General features: G+C 40.7%; 1 protein-coding gene across 1 annotated transcript in view; it reads left to right on the forward strand.

Annotated features, from left to right (window-relative positions):
- HECA (hdc homolog, cell cycle regulator) overlaps positions 1-14,756 on the forward strand; it is a 55,796-nt gene extending 41,040 nt beyond the window's left edge. Inside the window, exons 4-5 of the mRNA XM_049654665.1 lie at positions 2,679-2,833; positions 5,995-14,756. Coding sequence (XP_049510622.1) covers positions 2,679-2,833; positions 5,995-6,159 — 320 coding nt within the window. The 3' untranslated portion in view covers positions 6,160-14,756. The remainder of the gene's footprint in view (positions 1-2,678; positions 2,834-5,994) is intronic.
- Positions 14,757-18,276: the final 3,520 nt, after the last annotated feature.

Raw genomic sequence — 18,276 nt, forward strand, 5'->3', positions numbered from 1 at the left:
GGATTCTTTTCGCTTAACCCATTCGTCAGTGAGTCCGTTTTATGAATTTCATACATGTGCTGGGTACTATCAGTTCTTGCTTTTCACCAATTTATAATCTTAGGATGCAATGTTGTTTTTTTTTTTAAAGTTTATTTATTTATTTTGAGAGAGAGAGAGAGAGAGGAGAGAGAGAGAGTATGTGCAGGTGGGGAAGGGGCAAAGAGAGGGAGAGAGAATCCCAAGCAGGCCCCGCACCACCAGAGCCCGATGCAGGGCTTGAACTGCCGAACTGTGAATTCATGACCTGAGTTGAAGTTGGACGCCCAACCAGCTGAGCCACCCAGGTGCCCCCAGGATGTAAGATGTTTTTATAAAAATGTAATTAACTTTACCAGAATGAAGACACTAGTACCACCTGTGGAGTTAATAACACCTGGATATGATGTACGTTAGGCATCCTGTAGTTGTCTACAGTAAGGAAGGGGCCGCTTTGGCCTGCGTAGTCACAGGAGGCAGCGTGAAGGCAGATGTCAGAAGGTGGGCTGGATTTTGATAAGCAGAGGGTCTGCTCACATAAGGTCTTTGCTGATAAGGACAGGGAGCAACATGAGCAGAGGAATGGTGGTTAAAAAGTCGGGAGACAGAACTGGAGAGAACACGTTGGTTAGGGTAGAGGTTCTGCAGTGGACAATGAGTAGGTCAGGTGGACAATAGATTGTGGGTGTCCTTTTGAGCCATAACAAGAGCTTTGCCATGTTCTTTAAGAACTGAAGAGTGTAAAAAAACCATTTTTTTAAATGTTTATTTTTTGAGAGAGAGAGAGAGACAGACAGACAGACAGACAGAGCACGAGCAGGGGAGGAGCAGAGAGAGAGGGAGACAACAGAATGCGAAGCAGGCTCCAGGCTCTGAGTTGTCAGCACAGAGCCTGACGCGGGGCTCGAACTCACGAATTGTGAGATCATGACCTGAGCCAAAGTCAGACGCTCAACCAACTGAGCCACCCAGGCGCCCTAAGAGTTGTTTTTTTTGAGAGTAGATGATCGGTTGGGGAAAAAATTGTTCAAAAGGGGTGGAACCTATCTATAGGGAGGTGGAACTTCTTTTTTTTTTTTTTTTTTTTTTTAAGGGAGGTAGAACTTCTATCTCCGGTCTAGATGGCAGGAGATGAGAGACTGTTGGGTGCTAACAGTGGGAACTGAAAGGTAGGAATATATACCTACAGGAGATTATTTTAAAGGAAAAATTGGAGCTTGGGGGGCAGCTTGACTATAGAGGATGAGAATGCATCCCTGTTAGCTCACTTTGGCTCTAGACCAGATAAATGATGCTGTCAAGGACGGGAGTGGAGAACGTTGGGAAGGGGACTTGTCTTAGGGGAAAGACGATGAGGACATTGGTGTGTTTTGGGTTTGAAGGGGTGTTGGGACTCTTCGCTGGAGAGGTCTATGTAGCAAGCACCTTGAGAAATAAGCATTTGGGGAGCTTCTTTTATAACAGTGGTGGTTCAGATTTTAAGATTAGAAGAACTCTTGAATAGGGAGAAAAGAGAAAGTAAAGGAAGAGTATATGGCAGAGCCCAGGACCATGTCTGAAGGGAACCTATCAGGGAATGGGTGGAGAAAGGTGAAAATTAGATAGTCCTGAGAACAGTGTGTGTGTGTGTGTGTGTGTGTGTGTGTGTGTGCGTGCGCATGCGTGTAGACGTGTTCCTACCCTCACGGAGGAAGTGAGAGCCTTGTAAGCAAATGCAATGAAAAGTGTCTCTGTAAGTACTGTATTACCCCCGACCCTCCAACAGGTAAGGAGCAGGCTGGCCCTAACCTCTGAAAGGTGAAGAGCCATGGGCGGGCGGATGGCAGGGAGCAGCACATTCTGGAGGAGGACGTGTTCTTCTTACCATAGCTTTCAGCACAGCAGAGCTCCCTGTGAGAGCAACAGTGTTGCTCTTACACACTGTCTGGGCTGATCCTGGACATTCCCAGTCTTTCCCAATGATTTGAATCCTAACTAACCCTTCTGTGTAAACAAGGGTGACTTCTTTCTCAAGCACTAGATGTTAATAGGTGATGGAAGAATGGGGTTGTGTCTTTGAAGAGCCCAGTAAATAACAAAGCATTGAACTCCTTTTAAATAACCACTTACAAGTAAGCTATAATTCTGGTTCCTAAATTAAATATGGTGATGGCTGAGCAGTTTTGGAGACAAAGACAGTTAACCTAGTAATCGTGGCTGTGGTAGAATTCTGGGCCACCAGTATATCAAGACAGACTTTTGCCTTTTTTTATGATGGGACCTGTCGATGGATGAAAGCCCTTGACTGCAGACTAGCGTTGTGGTTCAGTCCCCACGCCACGCACAGACTTGTGAGCAGAAAGTCCTCTGTCATCATTGGCTAGTTTTTAGCATTTGTGGCTTGATCACTTGAGTTTGGATGTCCATATTGGAAACCTGTCAGTTCTTTTTGGAAAAGTGAATTGAGCCAATATTTATTAAACCAACTTCCAATATATGTCCCATTGATAATAGTTAGTATTCATCATTATTCTAAAAGGACATCTTGGGGATATGTGATAAATAGGACCTATTTTGCTTATTTTATCTGAATGATAACGTGTTTGTTTATAATTGATTGGTAACCCACTTTTTTTATCCCTTCTAACGGCCACTGTCAGCATTATGTCTTCTGTGCACAGGGAGACTCATGCACCTGTACGCGGTGTGCGTGGACTGCCTGGAAGGGGTTCACAAGATCATCTGCATCAAGTGTAAGTCGCGGTGGGACGGCAGCTGGCACCAGCTGGGCACCATGTACACCTACGACATCCTGGCCGCCTCTCCGTGCTGTCAGGTTGGTATTGGCCCCACAGAGCGAGCTGTGGATGATCTCCGGCTTCTTTTCTGTAGTCGGTGTAGAGGAGTTAGAGGCAGTGCTGTAGTTAGCTTGGGGGAGGAGGAGGAAGATAAGTGAACAATCCTAAGACTTCCCCAGAGTCCAGGGATGATGGCTGATTCACCAGTGTGAGGGAGTTGTTGCTGGAATACTCGGCAGCCACTCAAAGGGGTATGTAGAGTAATGTCTAATTCATAAGAAAGAGTTTTAGTATTTCAAGTCACAAAGGTACTTTATAAAATAGCATAATATGTATGGAAGTATGCTTCCATTTGTAAAAAGGGAGCTGCTGGCCTGTTAACCAGAGGTTGTTTCTGGATGGTGGGATGCTAAGTGGTTCCCTAAGTTTTCTTTTGCTCTATTTTCTTATGTTTGTATGATTAACGTATACTTAGGTTCTAGTAAGAAAAAAAAGCTATTACTTAGGGGTGCCTGGGTGGCTCAGTCAGTTCAGTTGTCTGACTTCAGCTCAGGTCATGGTCTCATAGTTCATGGGTTCAAGCCCCTTCTTTAATAGAGAGGATTTTCTTTTGCTTTCTTCCTATGGGATAGTAAAGTGACCCAGGAACTGCCTGCTTTGTACAGTGTTGGGAGGTCAACATGAAAGATTTGTAATCCATAAAGCCCCGGTAAGAGGAAGCATTTTCCAAAAGTTAGCTGCCACCAGGAAAAAGGGAAGTGGTAGCCTCTGAAAACATATTAATAAGTACATGGAAACACAGCAGACAAAAGAAATTTCTTGGAAGTATCTTGGTTTGTTTCCAAGTGCTTGGGGAAAAGAAAGCCTCGTTTTAGAATTCCTTGATATTCATGGGTAGGAGAGAATTTTCCTTGGCTCTTTGGTGGCCAAGCCTGGCTTTCAATGTCAATAACTAGTACACACTTTATTGGTTACTACATAGTTTTGTATCTTTAGCATTACGGTTTGATTTTATAAAGAGAGTATCCTGTGATAACCTGTGTCGGCTGAATTAAAAGGTTGGCGGAGTGGGTTTTTCAGCTACACTTTGTTCTCTACTAGTGTTCTCAGAAGAGAAGCACGGCCGTGAGAGACCTAGATGGCCATCCGTAGCCTGTCATTTGATTCCGGATAGGACTGACCACTTTTATGCTATTCTGATACATTGACCACATTTCCATTTTAAAATTCCATTAGCGTTGGAAATGAGATCTCATTAGCCTTTGAGTTCTGCACTGTAGCGTTTTGTAATATCCATCGTGCCATGATGGCAGCTTTTGAGATGAGAGAAACAGGAGGCAGCGGCTTCTCTCTCTTTACACACACGAGAGAGGGTTCTCTTTTAAAGAAATAAGGAAATAAAAGAATTTGGGGCCTGTGCCTCATAGAATGTTGGTGCCGGAAAGGACCTGGGAGATCTCGTTTAGCCTCCTTGTTTTCCACACACAGAATAGACCTTTTTGCCCAGGTCTTTACAAATGTGTCACAGCCAGTCTGGTGTTCTTTCTACTAGACGCTTGAAAGGCAATGGGATTATTTCCTTATCTTTAGGGAGGAAAGCAGAATGGCATCCTGCCATACCCAGTATTGGTACCCACTATGTATTTCTTCCTTAAAACTGTAAGCTCAGACTTTTATTTTATGGCCTCCTAGTAAAATGGAAAACATGCTTGATTACTCTTTGGCTTTAAAAAAATATCAGTTAATTACAGTTCACTCTTGAACAACATAGGGGTTAAGGGCACTGATCCCCTGTGCAGTCGAAAATCCACATACAACTTTTGACTCCCTAAATGCTTAACTACTAATAGTCTCCTACTGACCAGAAGCCTTACCGATAACATAAATAAATAGTTGATTAACGCATATTTTATATATCATATGTATTGTATACTGTATTCTTACATTGAATAAGGTAGAGAAAAGATAATATTATAAAGAAAATAATAAGGGAGAGGAAATACATTTATAATACTGTATTGTATTTATTTAAACAAATCTGGTTATTTATAAGAGGACCCATGTAGTTCAACCTGGGTTGTTCAAGGGTCAACTGTTTATTCACCGGGAAGGTACAAGTGTTAGACAGTATTAAGGAATCAAGGAAAGTCTTCTAATAAGACTTTGAGCCAAAAATAAGCGATGGTTAGTTATTTGAAAGGAACAGCAGATTAAAGAGAATGATTAAAGAGAGAGGTTTGCCCAGAATTTCACTTTTGTTGTTCAGAGAGATTAATCAGCTAAAAGAGAATTGATCTTAGACTCCAGGAAGGTCGTCCATGTCACGACTAAGCATGTGGGCTCTGGAGTAAGCTACTTTGTTCAGTTCTCAGCCTTTCTGCTTCCTAACTTTGTGGTCTTAGCCATGTTGCTCTCTCACTGCGTGCCTCAGTTTCTTCATCTAAAATTCACACGCCTCACAGGAGTGTGTTGAGCGCAAAATGAGATCATACTTTTTATTACATTTTTAGAATGAGTCTAAATTGAGAGTCTGTTGTATTTATCATTTCTGGTTATTCCCTTAAGTTCTTGGACCTTTTGCTGAAAGACTCTAGTCTTGTGCTGTCAGAGGCCCAGGCACGAATGAAGATCTGCTGTGCGGTGGTTTCCCAGAAGCCTCAGGATAAACATAGCACTTCTTCCTGGACCGTTAATTTTCCTTGAGTATTTTAGGGGGCATTTTATTTTTACATCAAAGGAAACAAGGGCAGTAAGGAGCAGAAAGAAATGTATATGAAGTTTTAACCTAAACTCAGCATGTTCCCAGAAGCTTCATGAGGCTTTGAATGGGGGAAGTTGGCTTCAGCCACTCGGTACAATCCAGGGGAGAGGGTTTCCTGTTGTTAGGGGAACTTTAGTGCAGACGTTCGGGCAGTACAGGTTTGGAGTTGGCTTCGTACCAGTAGGTGGAAATGCTAGCGGTGTGCACACCCAGGCACCCAGGGAGAAATGTTAAGAGTCAGTGCGTCGGACTGACGATGAGCAGTTGAGCACGCGTCTTAGGCTTTGCATAACCTGCTTTTGGCAATGAAAGGGACGCTTTGCTAAACTCTCGATCCGTTTCTCTGGCCTAGCAGTGTTGCATCGCGGTGTGGGTGACATTGACTGTGCTGTGAGACAGAAGGGCATCGTGGCTCACGCGTCTGTGTTTCCCCCCCAGGCCCGCCTGAACTGTAAGCACTGCGGGAAGCCTGTGATAGACGTACGGATCGGGATGCAGTACTTCTCCGAGTACAGCAATGTCCAGCAGTGTCCGCACTGTGGGAACCTGGACTACCATTTCGTGAAGCCATTTTCCTCCTTCAAAGTTCTCGAAGCTTATTGATGAAAGCTTTGCTTTAGTAGTAGCTATTTTATTGACATTACTTCTTTATTACATATCTTTTATAGGGAGACATTCTGTGACATTACTTTCTTTTCTAATTTAAAGGAGAGTTCCTTTGTGTACATGTGCCACTGACGTGGGGTTGGCCCCTTGCCCTCTCTTGACTCCTCAGTGTTAGTCTGTGGTCACGACCGGAGCCCATACGGATAATCCTGTGAGTCTGGGCTAGCGGTTCACCATCACTAAGCGTCTCTCATGCAGCTTTGAAGGTGGTGGGGAGGATAGGGTGAAATTAGCAAAGGGATTATGTGGTTATAAACTAAAAGCATGGTAGGTGTTGGAAGGAAACTCCTGTTTCGATCTTGTTAACCGTCTCAAGACCCACTTCTTAGATCTTCCCGGGGCCTTGGGAAAAACACGTGACGTGTGAACGTGAGTCTGTGCCTGGGGAGCTGATAGTGGATTAGTCTGTCTTGGTTTAGTGTTCTGCACTGCGCACTGACCTGCACATTATTTGCAAGTAGACCCGAGTGCTGTTTCTGTCACTGTTGTGACTTAGCAGTCGTCCTCCTGAAAATTATATCCGAATTATAAGACCTGTGAAAACTAATGGTGTTGCAAATATTTGTGGGTAAGTGACCTGTCACAGAGAATATGCTAAGTGAATTTGGAAGTGATACACAGTGACTCTAGGGAGGGGGCAAGATCAGGCAGAAAGAACCCTGTCATTTGAATTGTGTCTTTGAGGTTGGTCAGATGAGCCCTGAAGGAGAATCCATGAATAACATGATTTGGGTGGGTGTCGATTTATGTAGGTTGCACTGTCGAGGTGTCATCTGATGTCAGATCCTTCTTAGGGGTAATCTCGCAGCCGTGGACCCTAACTGGTGAATTTCAGAGCCACCGTTACCATGCCTTACCTTCCACAAAACTGTTATGGCCACATTTTACCCATTTAATGCTGAGTTTCCCAAATCATAGGTTTGACCCTAGGAAGGAAAGGAAAAAATTGCTTTTGAGGATATGAGGAAAAGAATTTTAATATTTCTTTTTAAATGTGTTTCATTTTTCAAAACATTACCTGTTGTAATGTGTAACAGTATGTTTGAGAAGAGATCATTCTGAAGCTCTCCGTGATACTTCACCGTTAGTGAAAAAAGAACGTAATTTGTGTAACTCGATTATCAGAGCATTGGGCTTTCCAAAATATGGACGTGTGTTAATGAGAGCTTGATTAAATAGACGGGCACCTCATACCCGTATAGAATTGTAATTGGAATATGATCCCTCAAAAATGGATTTGATAATTTCAAGTATTACACGTGTAGGCTAATAGAATGCTGAAAATACAGTCGTTTCATGGGTAGCCAAATTTGGGGTTATGTGAGCATTTTGTGTTATTCATTTGGTTTATACCTTTTTTTTTTTTTCCCCTTCAGAAAGACAGCTGTTTTTCCTCTCAGAAGCATTTAGCTATTATTGCAAGCAAGTCTCCATTCTATTGTATGAAATATTTGATGTTTTGTTTGAGATAACAACATTAAAGAACCAGCATATCGACTAATATTCTTATCTTTCAGTTTGGATGATTGTAATTGGGTTTACTGCATCTGGTTTGGTGTTTGATGATCTGAAAAATGTTTCACAGTAGGGGAAATGCTCAATGCCTTTAAGAAGTGGCAAATCGATATTGGTCTGACAGTATTTGATGCGACTTAAAAGGTCTATAGGACATAGCCCTTGCAAATTTGTCTTTAATACACAAAGCTGTAATTGTGAATTAACTGGTTCCCCATTGATTCTCTCGTATACCCAAGTATAAAAATTGGTTTCTCTTATCCTAAGAGTAGCATTTGGATTTCAGTTCTGAACTTAAAACATATAGTAAAATAAATGTCTGTAATGCTGTTTTTTAATCCACCTAAAATTTTGTAGAGAAACCTGCTTATATTGTTGTTCTGGATCTTAAAATTGACACATTCACACATTCACAAGCTCCTAGTAGTCTAAAACTACCGTGAGTGTAGTGTCTGATGCATTCAGTATTTTCTCCTTACATTTGTTTTCTACTCTCTGAAAAGTAAGATGAGGAGTTTTCCCTGTAATTGGATAAAATTTGCTTTTGGCCTTTATTTGGATGACAAAGTTAGGATTCTGTGGATGCTGCAGTTATGTTAAAGGTCAAGGCACAGGTATCATCTGAGAGTATCTTTTGCCTTTAAGGCATCACGTTCTCCTCTGGAGTAGAGAATCTGGCTTATTTGAGAATAAAATATAATCGAGTATGCAACAATGTGGAGAATAAATCTTACTTTGGAAATCTGCTGACCTTGGTATTTTTGCCACACTTTGTCAGAGTACTCTGGTCTGGTGGAAATTGGAATAGGTCAAAAATGACCATTTTTGTTGTGGTTCGGATATTAAAGGACGTTAGTCACACCAGAGATCCATTTTCTTTTTTTCTGATAAGTAGTGTTCAATAAAATGAACCACTTGTAAGTGATTAGTGATTTCAAAGTGAGTTTTCATCTGTTCTAACTCTTTTTTATTATTCATTTAGTTTTAAGCGTTCTGTACCTGGAACAAATAAAATGTTACCTGCTTCATTCTAGTGAGAAACTCTTTCTGATGGTTTTATTACTTCCTCTTCAGGCTGACTCAGTTCTCCACTCTCTTCTGGTTGCATCTGAAGCAAGTGATAGATATACTGAGTTTATCAGCTGCTTGATGAAAAGATAGACATTGGCCATGAAATTGTGGAGTGGGATGAATTATTCCACTCTAAGAAAGAGCTCTCCCCGGTCTTTACTTTCCAGTTTTTGCAAAAGAAGCTTATTTTCAGAATAAAAAGTATTTTCGTATCTGTTTGGGGGGAGATGACCTCATCAGGAAAGAATATTATTCGGTGTTGAAATACTAAAACTAACGGATAGGCTGACATGTAACTTCTCAGACCGTGAGACCTAACTTGCTGCAGTCTTCTGTTTTGTCCTGTAAGACTGACGCTTAATGTACAGTCTGTTGTGCTGTGCCCGGATCAGGACCTCCACTCAGCTCTCCTCTTTGGTCTCCTGGTCGCAGCTCTTGAGCAGTTTTAGTTGGAGGTTTGGGGAGGACTTGAGGAATAAGTGCTCCTGTTCAGTGTTTTCGTTCCTTTAATAGGATGCTGCCTAACCCAGCTCATCTCTGTGTCCTGTTGACTTTGTTATTATTCCAGGTAATGGAAAGAAAAAATAACGGATGGGCGTCATTAAAGCCAGCTCACAAATATATTCTTGTCAGTAAACATTTCTTGTCAAGATGTCTTGGATTGCACTTTTGTTGGGGGAAGAAAGTGTAAATAGTTAAAGAATGTTGATAAACCTGAAACATTTGGTTATGGAATTGTGTGTGGTGTTTGAAGGTTTCTGTTTGTGACATGTATGTATTAAAAATAATAAAATTTCAGAAACTAACATTGTATCTCTCTTCGGTGTGTCACTTTATTTGGGATTCAAGGTTTTTGAGCTTGGGGTTGTTTGATCAGAAGAGATCATAGGGAAGACCTGGGATTTTGATCACTGCTCAGGTGGCCATCCCACAATCACTGTTGCGGCTGATGAAAACTTCAAACTTAGAAAGCTGTGTGATGGCAGTGTGTCGCATGTAGCTGACCTCTACAGTAAAATCACAAGGTTGGTTCCGTATGGATAGTCCACAGTTCTTGTTCTGGTTAGAGGGAATTCTACTGAATAGGTAGATAATCTTATTCTGCATATTTTTCTTTGGTTCCCAGGCCTATACCAATTTTCATAATGAAAAGACTTGGTCATGTGCTTCTTTATTGTAAAGAAATGAAAACTGAGTCGTAATTAAACTTCTTGCTCAGTTTATGCACTGTGGTCAGGTATCTTTTATCTTTTCAATCTCATTGCCCCTTTCATTTCACATATTCTCAGCCAATGGGTTGGAATCCTCAAAAACATTAGAACACAGGATAAGATGTGGAAATGTGGGTGAGGAAACTGTGTCCAGTCTGCCGGTGGATTCAAAGGCCTGTCTTACCATTTATTTACTACAGACATCATAGGCATAAATTTTACATAAGGGCCCAAGGCCCAAGGATATTGTGGTTTCTACTGGTGTAATTTATGTCAACAAAATTCCTTAGCAATTGTAAGAAAAATACGGTTCTCACCGTGGTAGAAACAGCTAAACAGTGACTGATTAGAATTAAGGTTAATGGAAGAAGAATCTTGTTTGTAGTGGTTGCCATTTCTTTAAATCTTATATTGTTTTTACTTAATTTTAGCAATCAGATTGCTAATTATTCAGGCTGTTTCTCTAGTAAAGCATTAAATTTTGGAAGAATAAAAAGCTGTTTGGAGCTTGTGTTCTTTTCATGTTAACTGACCATAGTTGGGATAAATCTTATTTGATGAATACAAAATACCTTTGAAGATAGTTCTGGCATTGCTAAGCCTCAGGGACAGCAAAAGGAAGATTAACAAAGCACTTTGTTTTATGGAATTCAGTAGAACAACACTCTTTACATTTGTTGGTGCTCAACAAATGGAATCGGCCACCATTGCACCATTTCCTGGTGATAGATACCATAGCCAAGAGGTTCTGATACACTTGATTGAAAATTTAGATCATATCTTAAAGTCACATTTAGAGCCAGCTAGTCACATTTCTCATAAACCCAAAAGTGAAAACGCACAGCTATAAAAGTCTAAAATTTAGAGATGCCAGAATTTGAAGCAAAGGCTGTATTTTTGATTGTATTCTCAATAGTGTATGTTTGTTAAGTTGCATTGACTGTTGTACTCATTTTAGAGAGAAACGGAGACCCAGAGAATTTACATCTATATAATAAGTTCACATAGTCAGTGGCCGAGAATATTAAGTCTGGGTTTCCTCTCCCTGGTCTTCCAAATGAGATCAATGGGTGGGTACTTTGTTTCCAGGTGAGAGAGAACTTTGGGTTTGTTTTCACAAGGCAGTAGATTTAAAATGTATAGTAGCCCTCACTTTGGCTGCACAGGTGCTAAAATGGGAGTAATTCTGGAAGGTTTCACTGGGCCCTTGTATAAGGGTGACAAGCATGTTTGAAATCACCCCCTATTTTTAGAAAGAAGAAAAAAACCAAACAAACACTTTTATAAGAGGGAAGAATAATATGTGAAATCAGCAATTGTGTTTGCCTCATTTTTCATGCATGAATTTGTTGACCTCTGTTCCCTTTTGTAAGAGCATTGCTTGAGAGTGTAAGGTAACATTTTAACAGCCTGCACTTGGAGTCTATCATTTTATTCACGTTGGGATCTGACTTTGAGTTGTGTTTTGATTCAAATATGTCCAGCTGTCAGATTTGATAGCATTGGTCTCTGCAGTTTGGGTACGGTTTTCCTTTTTGACTAACTTTTCAAACAGTTGCTCTTGGTATGTTTCATTTTCAGTTGCTCACTATTTTGTCCGAAGCTCTGATATCTGGGAGTTCTTAAGTTGCTAAACCTGAGCACTGTACTGGTATCCCACACAGCCTTGGGGAGGAAAATGCTGGTTACATGTTTCTTTTAGAGACTTAAGATGTTTCACGGTACAGGGGCTATCTCTTGAGCTAATAATTAGTGGTATTCCAAATTATTGCACAACCATGGGTTGGCAGTCAGTGCCTTATACTTGTTGTTTTTATCCCATTAACAAATCACACATTTTTCTGAAGCTCTGTTGACCCAGCATGTGGTTGATGAAAAAAGTAAAGCTGAGGTGAAGCCCCTAGGCTAGGGTTTGTCTGAGGCTCTAGAAGCCCATGGCTCTAAGAAGAGAGTGGTTTGGGCAGGGAGCAAAATGGTGGCAGTCCTGGGGGCTACTGTGAATATTTCAAAAAGCTTAATGGAGTTGTAACATTGCCCACCGTGACACTGCACAGGATATCTAAAAGGTCAATTTATTTTTGGCAGGAGTTTTGGCAACCTTGGCTATCTCGTGCTCAGAAACACTGGCAGTAGCCTATGTCTCAGATGAATAATATATGAGAGCACAAATGAATTATTATCTAATAAGTGCTGTTTACCTCATAGACATAACCTTTCAGAGCAGGATACGGTCATGTTAGGTGGGGGGTGGTCTTTGGCGATGGCAGAGTTGGGAAAATGCCATTTTTTAGAAGTGTCTACACTTTTTTTTTTTCTTTAATTTTTTTAAACATTCATTCTCAAGAGACTGAGAATTAGCAGGGGAGGGGCAGAGAGAGAGGGAGAACACAGAATCCGAAGCAGGCTCCAGGCTCTGAGCTGTCAGCACAGAGCCCTACGTGGGGCTTGAACCCACAAACTCTGAGATCATGACCTGAGCCGAAGTCGGACACCCAACCGACTGAGCCACCCAGGTGCCCCAAGTTGAACTTTCTTAAAATTAAGGCTTCTCAAAGATATTAGGAGAATGAAGATGAGCTACAGACTAGAAGAAAAGGACTTGCATCCAGAATCTATGAAGAACTCCCAAAATGTAGTAAAAAAAAAAAAAAAAAAAAAAGAATGAAGTTATTAAAATGAGCAAGTCAGTGATGATCCCATTTAATTCTTTAAAACAGGAGCATTTATACCAGATGCCTTTGATCCCTGGTGTTTAATGGCTGTGACTATGTCACTAAAATTTGTCTTTCTCATGACAAGGTTGGCTTGCTAAATGCTATTTAATTCAGCATTTATTGAGCACACACTGTTTATTGAGCACGCACTATGTGCACATGCTTTTTTGCTAAAAAAAATGTGACTATTCAGAAGGCTGATCTTCAGTAGCTGTGAAAATCTTTTAAAGACTTCAATAAGAGTCTTTAAAAGTCTTTTAAAGACTTTCAATAAGAGATGACACTTTTGAAGTGTCATCCTGTGAGAGGTGACAAGCTCCTTGAGGTTATGTACACCTAAGATCGTTCTTGCTGAGAATTGCTATGTTCATTGGTGATCTCCCCTAACACTGAAATGAATGTTTAAGTGTAGATCCTTTTTAAGAGAACTAATAGAATTTCTTAACAAAGCATTTGGCTTACAAGGTTTGCTTTTTTAGATTATGATTTTTATTAGTCCGAAAAAAGTCGAAAGAAATTTCACGCCGGGCATATCTCATTTACATTTTTGTCAGGTTTATTAATGCATATGTAGCACGTTGTGTGCGGAGAAGCAAGAGCTTTTGGAAGAACTGTGTTGAAATCTCAATTATTTTCCAGATGTCTTTAATCTGGTGTCTGTGTAGGCAGGATATGGGCTGTGATTCTTATTCTTTTGAAATTGGGACTTTAACATTAAGCATTTCTGTGATGCGTAGTGTAGGAAGTACTAATGTTTTATTATAGCTTTTGGGGATACAAACATTACAGAAGAGGTAACAGGCATTTTCTGTTGCTGTTGCTAAAAACTTAATGATTTCCCTTTATTTTTTAAAAAAAAATCTTTTTTTAAGTTTATTTATTTATTGGGTGGGGGGGAAAGGGGGAGAAGAGAGAATCCCAAGCAGGCTCCTCATTGTCTGTGCAGAGCCTGAGGTGGGGCTCAAACCCAAGAACGGCGGGATCACGACCTGAGCCAAAGGCAGACGCTCAACTAGCTGAGCTACCCAGGTGCCCCACTTTATGATTTCGCTTAAAGCCGATACGCATATTTGGATTTGCCTTCGTTGACCGTTTTAAGAAAATACCTGTAGCAAATTATCTAAGCGATGTGAGAAAGCTTATTCAAAATTGCTGTTTTAAAGTTCGAAAGATGATTTTACCTAAAAAGAAAAATGTTTAAAATAGTCAAGTTGAGGGGCGCCTGGGTGGCTCAGTCGGTTAAGCGTCCGACTTCGGCTCAGGTCACGATCTCGCGGTCCGTGAGTTCGAGCCCCGCGTCGGGCTCTGGGCTGACGGCTCAGAGCCTGGAGCCTGCCTCCGATTCTGTGTCTCCCTCTCTCTCTGCCCCTCCCCCGTTCATGCTCCGTCTCTCTCTGTCTCAAAAAGTAAATAAACGTTAAAAAAAAAAATTAAAATAGTCAAGTTGAAGGTTTTTGTTATTAGAACTCTATTTTGAGGTTGGAGCAAGTACTTTGGCACTTTTAGTTTTCTTGGTTTACACGTCATTTCAGTTAACAAGATGCTAAATAGGAGTCTGAAGATTTCAAAATTTATCATGACACCCAAAAGAAAGGAAACCAGAAAGTTGTCGAAGTAAATGGAGTTCCTGGCTTGTGGAGATGTACTCATTTGGAATATAACTGACTGAGCCACCCAGGCACCCCTCCAGGTCAGAGGTGCTTCTTATGTGGGTCAGGGAAGAAAGCTTTCAACTCTTCAAAGGCAATACTGCCTCGGCAGGTGTGTGGTGGGGAGGGCAGAGCCAGATGAAAACAGAGCTTTGTTGGACTGCAATGTTAGCATTTAGCAAGGATGATCTTGTTGGCAAGAAATTGCTCAGATGTGGGGTACGGAGAACTTGCCAGGCTCTTGTACTGTCGAAACTGTATGATGGAATTACGCTTTCCTTAAGGGCAGGGATTATTTTTTTGACATTTTGTATTCCTAATGCCCGGTACAGGGCCTTCCCCGTTACCTCTCTGTTAAATGTTGAGCGAATGTGCTGGTAGTTCGGCAGGTCAGAGACACAAATGAGCCAGTTGTGGGAGAACTCAGTTTCTTTTTCACCTAGTATACTATACATCATACTGTGGTTTGCATTTGTGATGCCTGTTCCTTTGGGGATTTCTTTCAGAAAATCAAATATCAAAATGTGAAAAGAAAATACCTGGATCATTAGAACTAACCTTTATCCTGGGCCGTTGGCAAAAATCACTTCACCTTTCACACACTTACGATAAAGGTAATCTTGTTTAAGATGATTTAGGTAGTTAAGATTAAAAAAAAATTAGAATTAGAGAATGTCAAAAATAGAAGGCCCCTTAAAAATCCTTTCTGGAAAGAAAGGGCAACAGTACAAAAATTGCTTAGAGTCAAGGCCTCTGGAACTGTGTCATTCAGTCCAGTGGCCACTAGCCATTCAAATTAAATTAACAAAGTTTTAGAGATCCACTCGCTAAGTTGCACTAGCCACAGCCCCAGTTTTCAGTAGCCACACGTGGCTAGTGGCTAATCTACTGGACAGCACCAGTTCTAAAACATTTCTGTCATTGGAGACAGTTCTGTTAGAGCATGCTCGACTAGACTTTTTCACCAAAGCTCTTTTTTCTCCACTTAAAACCTTAATGAATGGGTGCCTGGTGATTGGCCCCTCACGCTGTATTTCAATAAATGAATTAAAACTGGAAACAACGTGTGAAGTGATTTTGTTACTTATTACTCATTTTTGGTTATCCCAGGAGCGAGGTGTATCTGGAGACTCAGTGTGTATGGTTCATTTAGATGTGAGCAGTCGCAGAACCATGTTCCTGAGATTGAGCAGAAAAGGCCTTATTTGGCCCTTGTCTGCCTCCTGTGAAACAACAAAGTTAACTCCAGGTCTGTGTCAAGTAACTTCCCAAAGCTGGTGTTCTTAACATCCCTGCTTAATTTAGCCTCTTCTGTGAGCAGCTAAATATACTTAATTTAGTTTTAAATAATCTAATATTGATAGATTTCTTTTTTTGTCTTAGTAATGCTTTATGAACTTTCATTAGACTTAATAGGAAATAACTTTTCTTTGGTGTTTCTGATAGATCGCAGTACTGATTGGATCGTTCTAAAGGTAACAGCGAAATAAGTGGAGACTGAATCTTGGTTTTTACTTTTGGTTTATTTCTTTAGCTAGTTAACATTTCAGGCAGCCTCTAGAGTCACAGGTCTTACAGATTTGTCGATTCCTTAATGCCAGCTGAGGGCTGTAAACTGCGAGGACATTGAGAGAAGTAAAATCCTGGAGAGCCTCTTGGATCAGAGGATTAGCTCTTTCAAGCTATAAATCAAATGTCACCTTCTTTATGAAGCCTACCCTGACCACATTATTTAAATTGCAGCCCCTCAGGCATTTCTGATTTCCCTTTCCCTGCAGTATTCTTTTTTTTAATAGCATTTATCACCTTCTGACCCATTTATTATGCTTTTTGTTTGTGTGTCTCTTCCCACTACAATCTAAGCTTTTTAAAGGCACAGGTGTTTTCTTAAGGGAGGAGAAGTGGGGAGGCAGGGGGTGTGTGTTTCACTGGCATGTACCCAATGTCTAGAATAGTGTGTCGCATAGTAGATGGTCAAGATACAGTTATTGAATGAATAAGTGGATGTGATTCCAAAGAGTGATGTTTCCATTTGATCACTCCATTAAAACCATGACCACCATCTGTTAAAACCAGTGGTCATCTCTCAGTCCTTATCATACTTAAGTGGTTAATAGCATTTGATAATAGTGATCACTCCCTCTTCCAGAACACCGCATGTTCCAGTTTTTCCTCCTACCTTACTGGCTAACTCCTTCTCAATCCCTCCTTAGCGGGTCCTCCTTCATCGCCCCATTCTCTTAACAATGGAATGCCCCAGTGCTCAGCTTTTGATCCTCTTTGTTTCATCTGTACTCATTGTCTTGGTGATCTCATCCTATTTATATATAATATTATATATATAATAATTATCATAATTATATAATTATAATTATATAAATATATATTATATTTATATAATTATAAAATTATATAAATTTATATAATATAAAACATATTTATATAATTATATATATATTATAATTATAATAATTATATAATATATAATATATATTAAATATAATATATCTAATATATCCTATATTATACATATATATATAAGCCTAGACTTCTCCCCTAAACTCTAGACTGCATTAATTTAAAAGCAAATAACCCCTAAATTTCAGTGCCTTACACTGACAACCATTTATGGCTTGTTCATGGATTTGCCTGCATCTCAGCTCCAGGCTATGGGTTGGGTTCAGATTTTCTTTGTTCCATAGATGGATCTTCTCTCCCTGTCTTCTCATTCTCAGACCCCTCAGACTGGTTGAAGTTATCACTTCTATCTGGTCTGAGCTATTCTCTCGTAGCAGAGAGAACAAGATGGCAGGTGAAAATTTTTGATGCCTCTAGACATGACATATGTCACATTTGCTCACATTCTATTGGCCAAAGCAAGTCATGTGGCCAAGACCAAGGTCAATGTGACAAGGGAGTGTACCCCATCAACTGGAAAGGGAGTGAATGATTTTGAACAACAATATAATCCAGTGGAATGTGTATTAGACATTTTAGGCTTGACGTGTCCAACACTGAGTTCCTGGTCTTCCCTCCACACCTATTATTATTCTTGCTTTCCTGCCCATTTCAATTACTTGCAACTCCAGTTGCTTGGACCGAAATGCTTGGAATCATGCCGGACTCTTCTTTTTCATATTCTATATCCAATGTTTTGGAAAATCTTGTCAACTCAGCCATTAAAATGTGTCTAGAATCCGATCACTTCACACAGCCCAGTGCTACTGCGTGGTACAAGGCATTGTGTCTTGCTCAACTCACTGGCGTAGCCTTCTGGTCCGTCTTACTCCTTCCGCCTTGCGCTCTCAGTGTATTTTCCATGTAACAGCTCTGCTGGAAACTGTGATGTTTCCCCTTTCCTCTCAGAGTGTAAGTCAACATCCTTAAGATGACCAACAAGAAACGACGTGATCGGCTTCCCAATTATTTCTCTAAGTGCAAGTATTCCACTCCTTCCTTTGTCCGCTCTGTTTCAGTGATGTCTCTTTGCGTTTCCTCTAACATACTGCTGTGTTTCCGTGTGTATTAGTTTTCTAGCTCTGCTGTAACACATCACTATAAATAGTGGCTTCAAACAACACACATTTATTATCTTACAGTCCTGTAGGTCTGAAGTCTGATACAGATCTTGCTGAGCTAGAATCGTAGTGTTAGCCGGACTGCATTCCTTTCCAGGGGCTACAGAGGAAAATTGTTTCCTTGCCCTTCCGGGTTCTAGAGGCTGTCCGCTTTCCCCAGTTTGTGGCCCCTTCCTCCATTTTCAAAGCGAGCAATGGTGGGCTGAGTCCTCACATGGCATCCCTCTGACATCATTTTACACCTCCCTCTTCTACTTTTAAGGACCTTGGTGAGTACATTGGGCTCACCCAAGAAGCGAGAATAATCTCCCCGTTT

This window comes from Panthera uncia, assembly GCF_023721935.1.
Source record: "Panthera uncia isolate 11264 chromosome B2 unlocalized genomic scaffold, Puncia_PCG_1.0 HiC_scaffold_24, whole genome shotgun sequence".
Classification (NCBI taxonomy): Eukaryota; Metazoa; Chordata; class Mammalia; order Carnivora; family Felidae; genus Panthera; species Panthera uncia.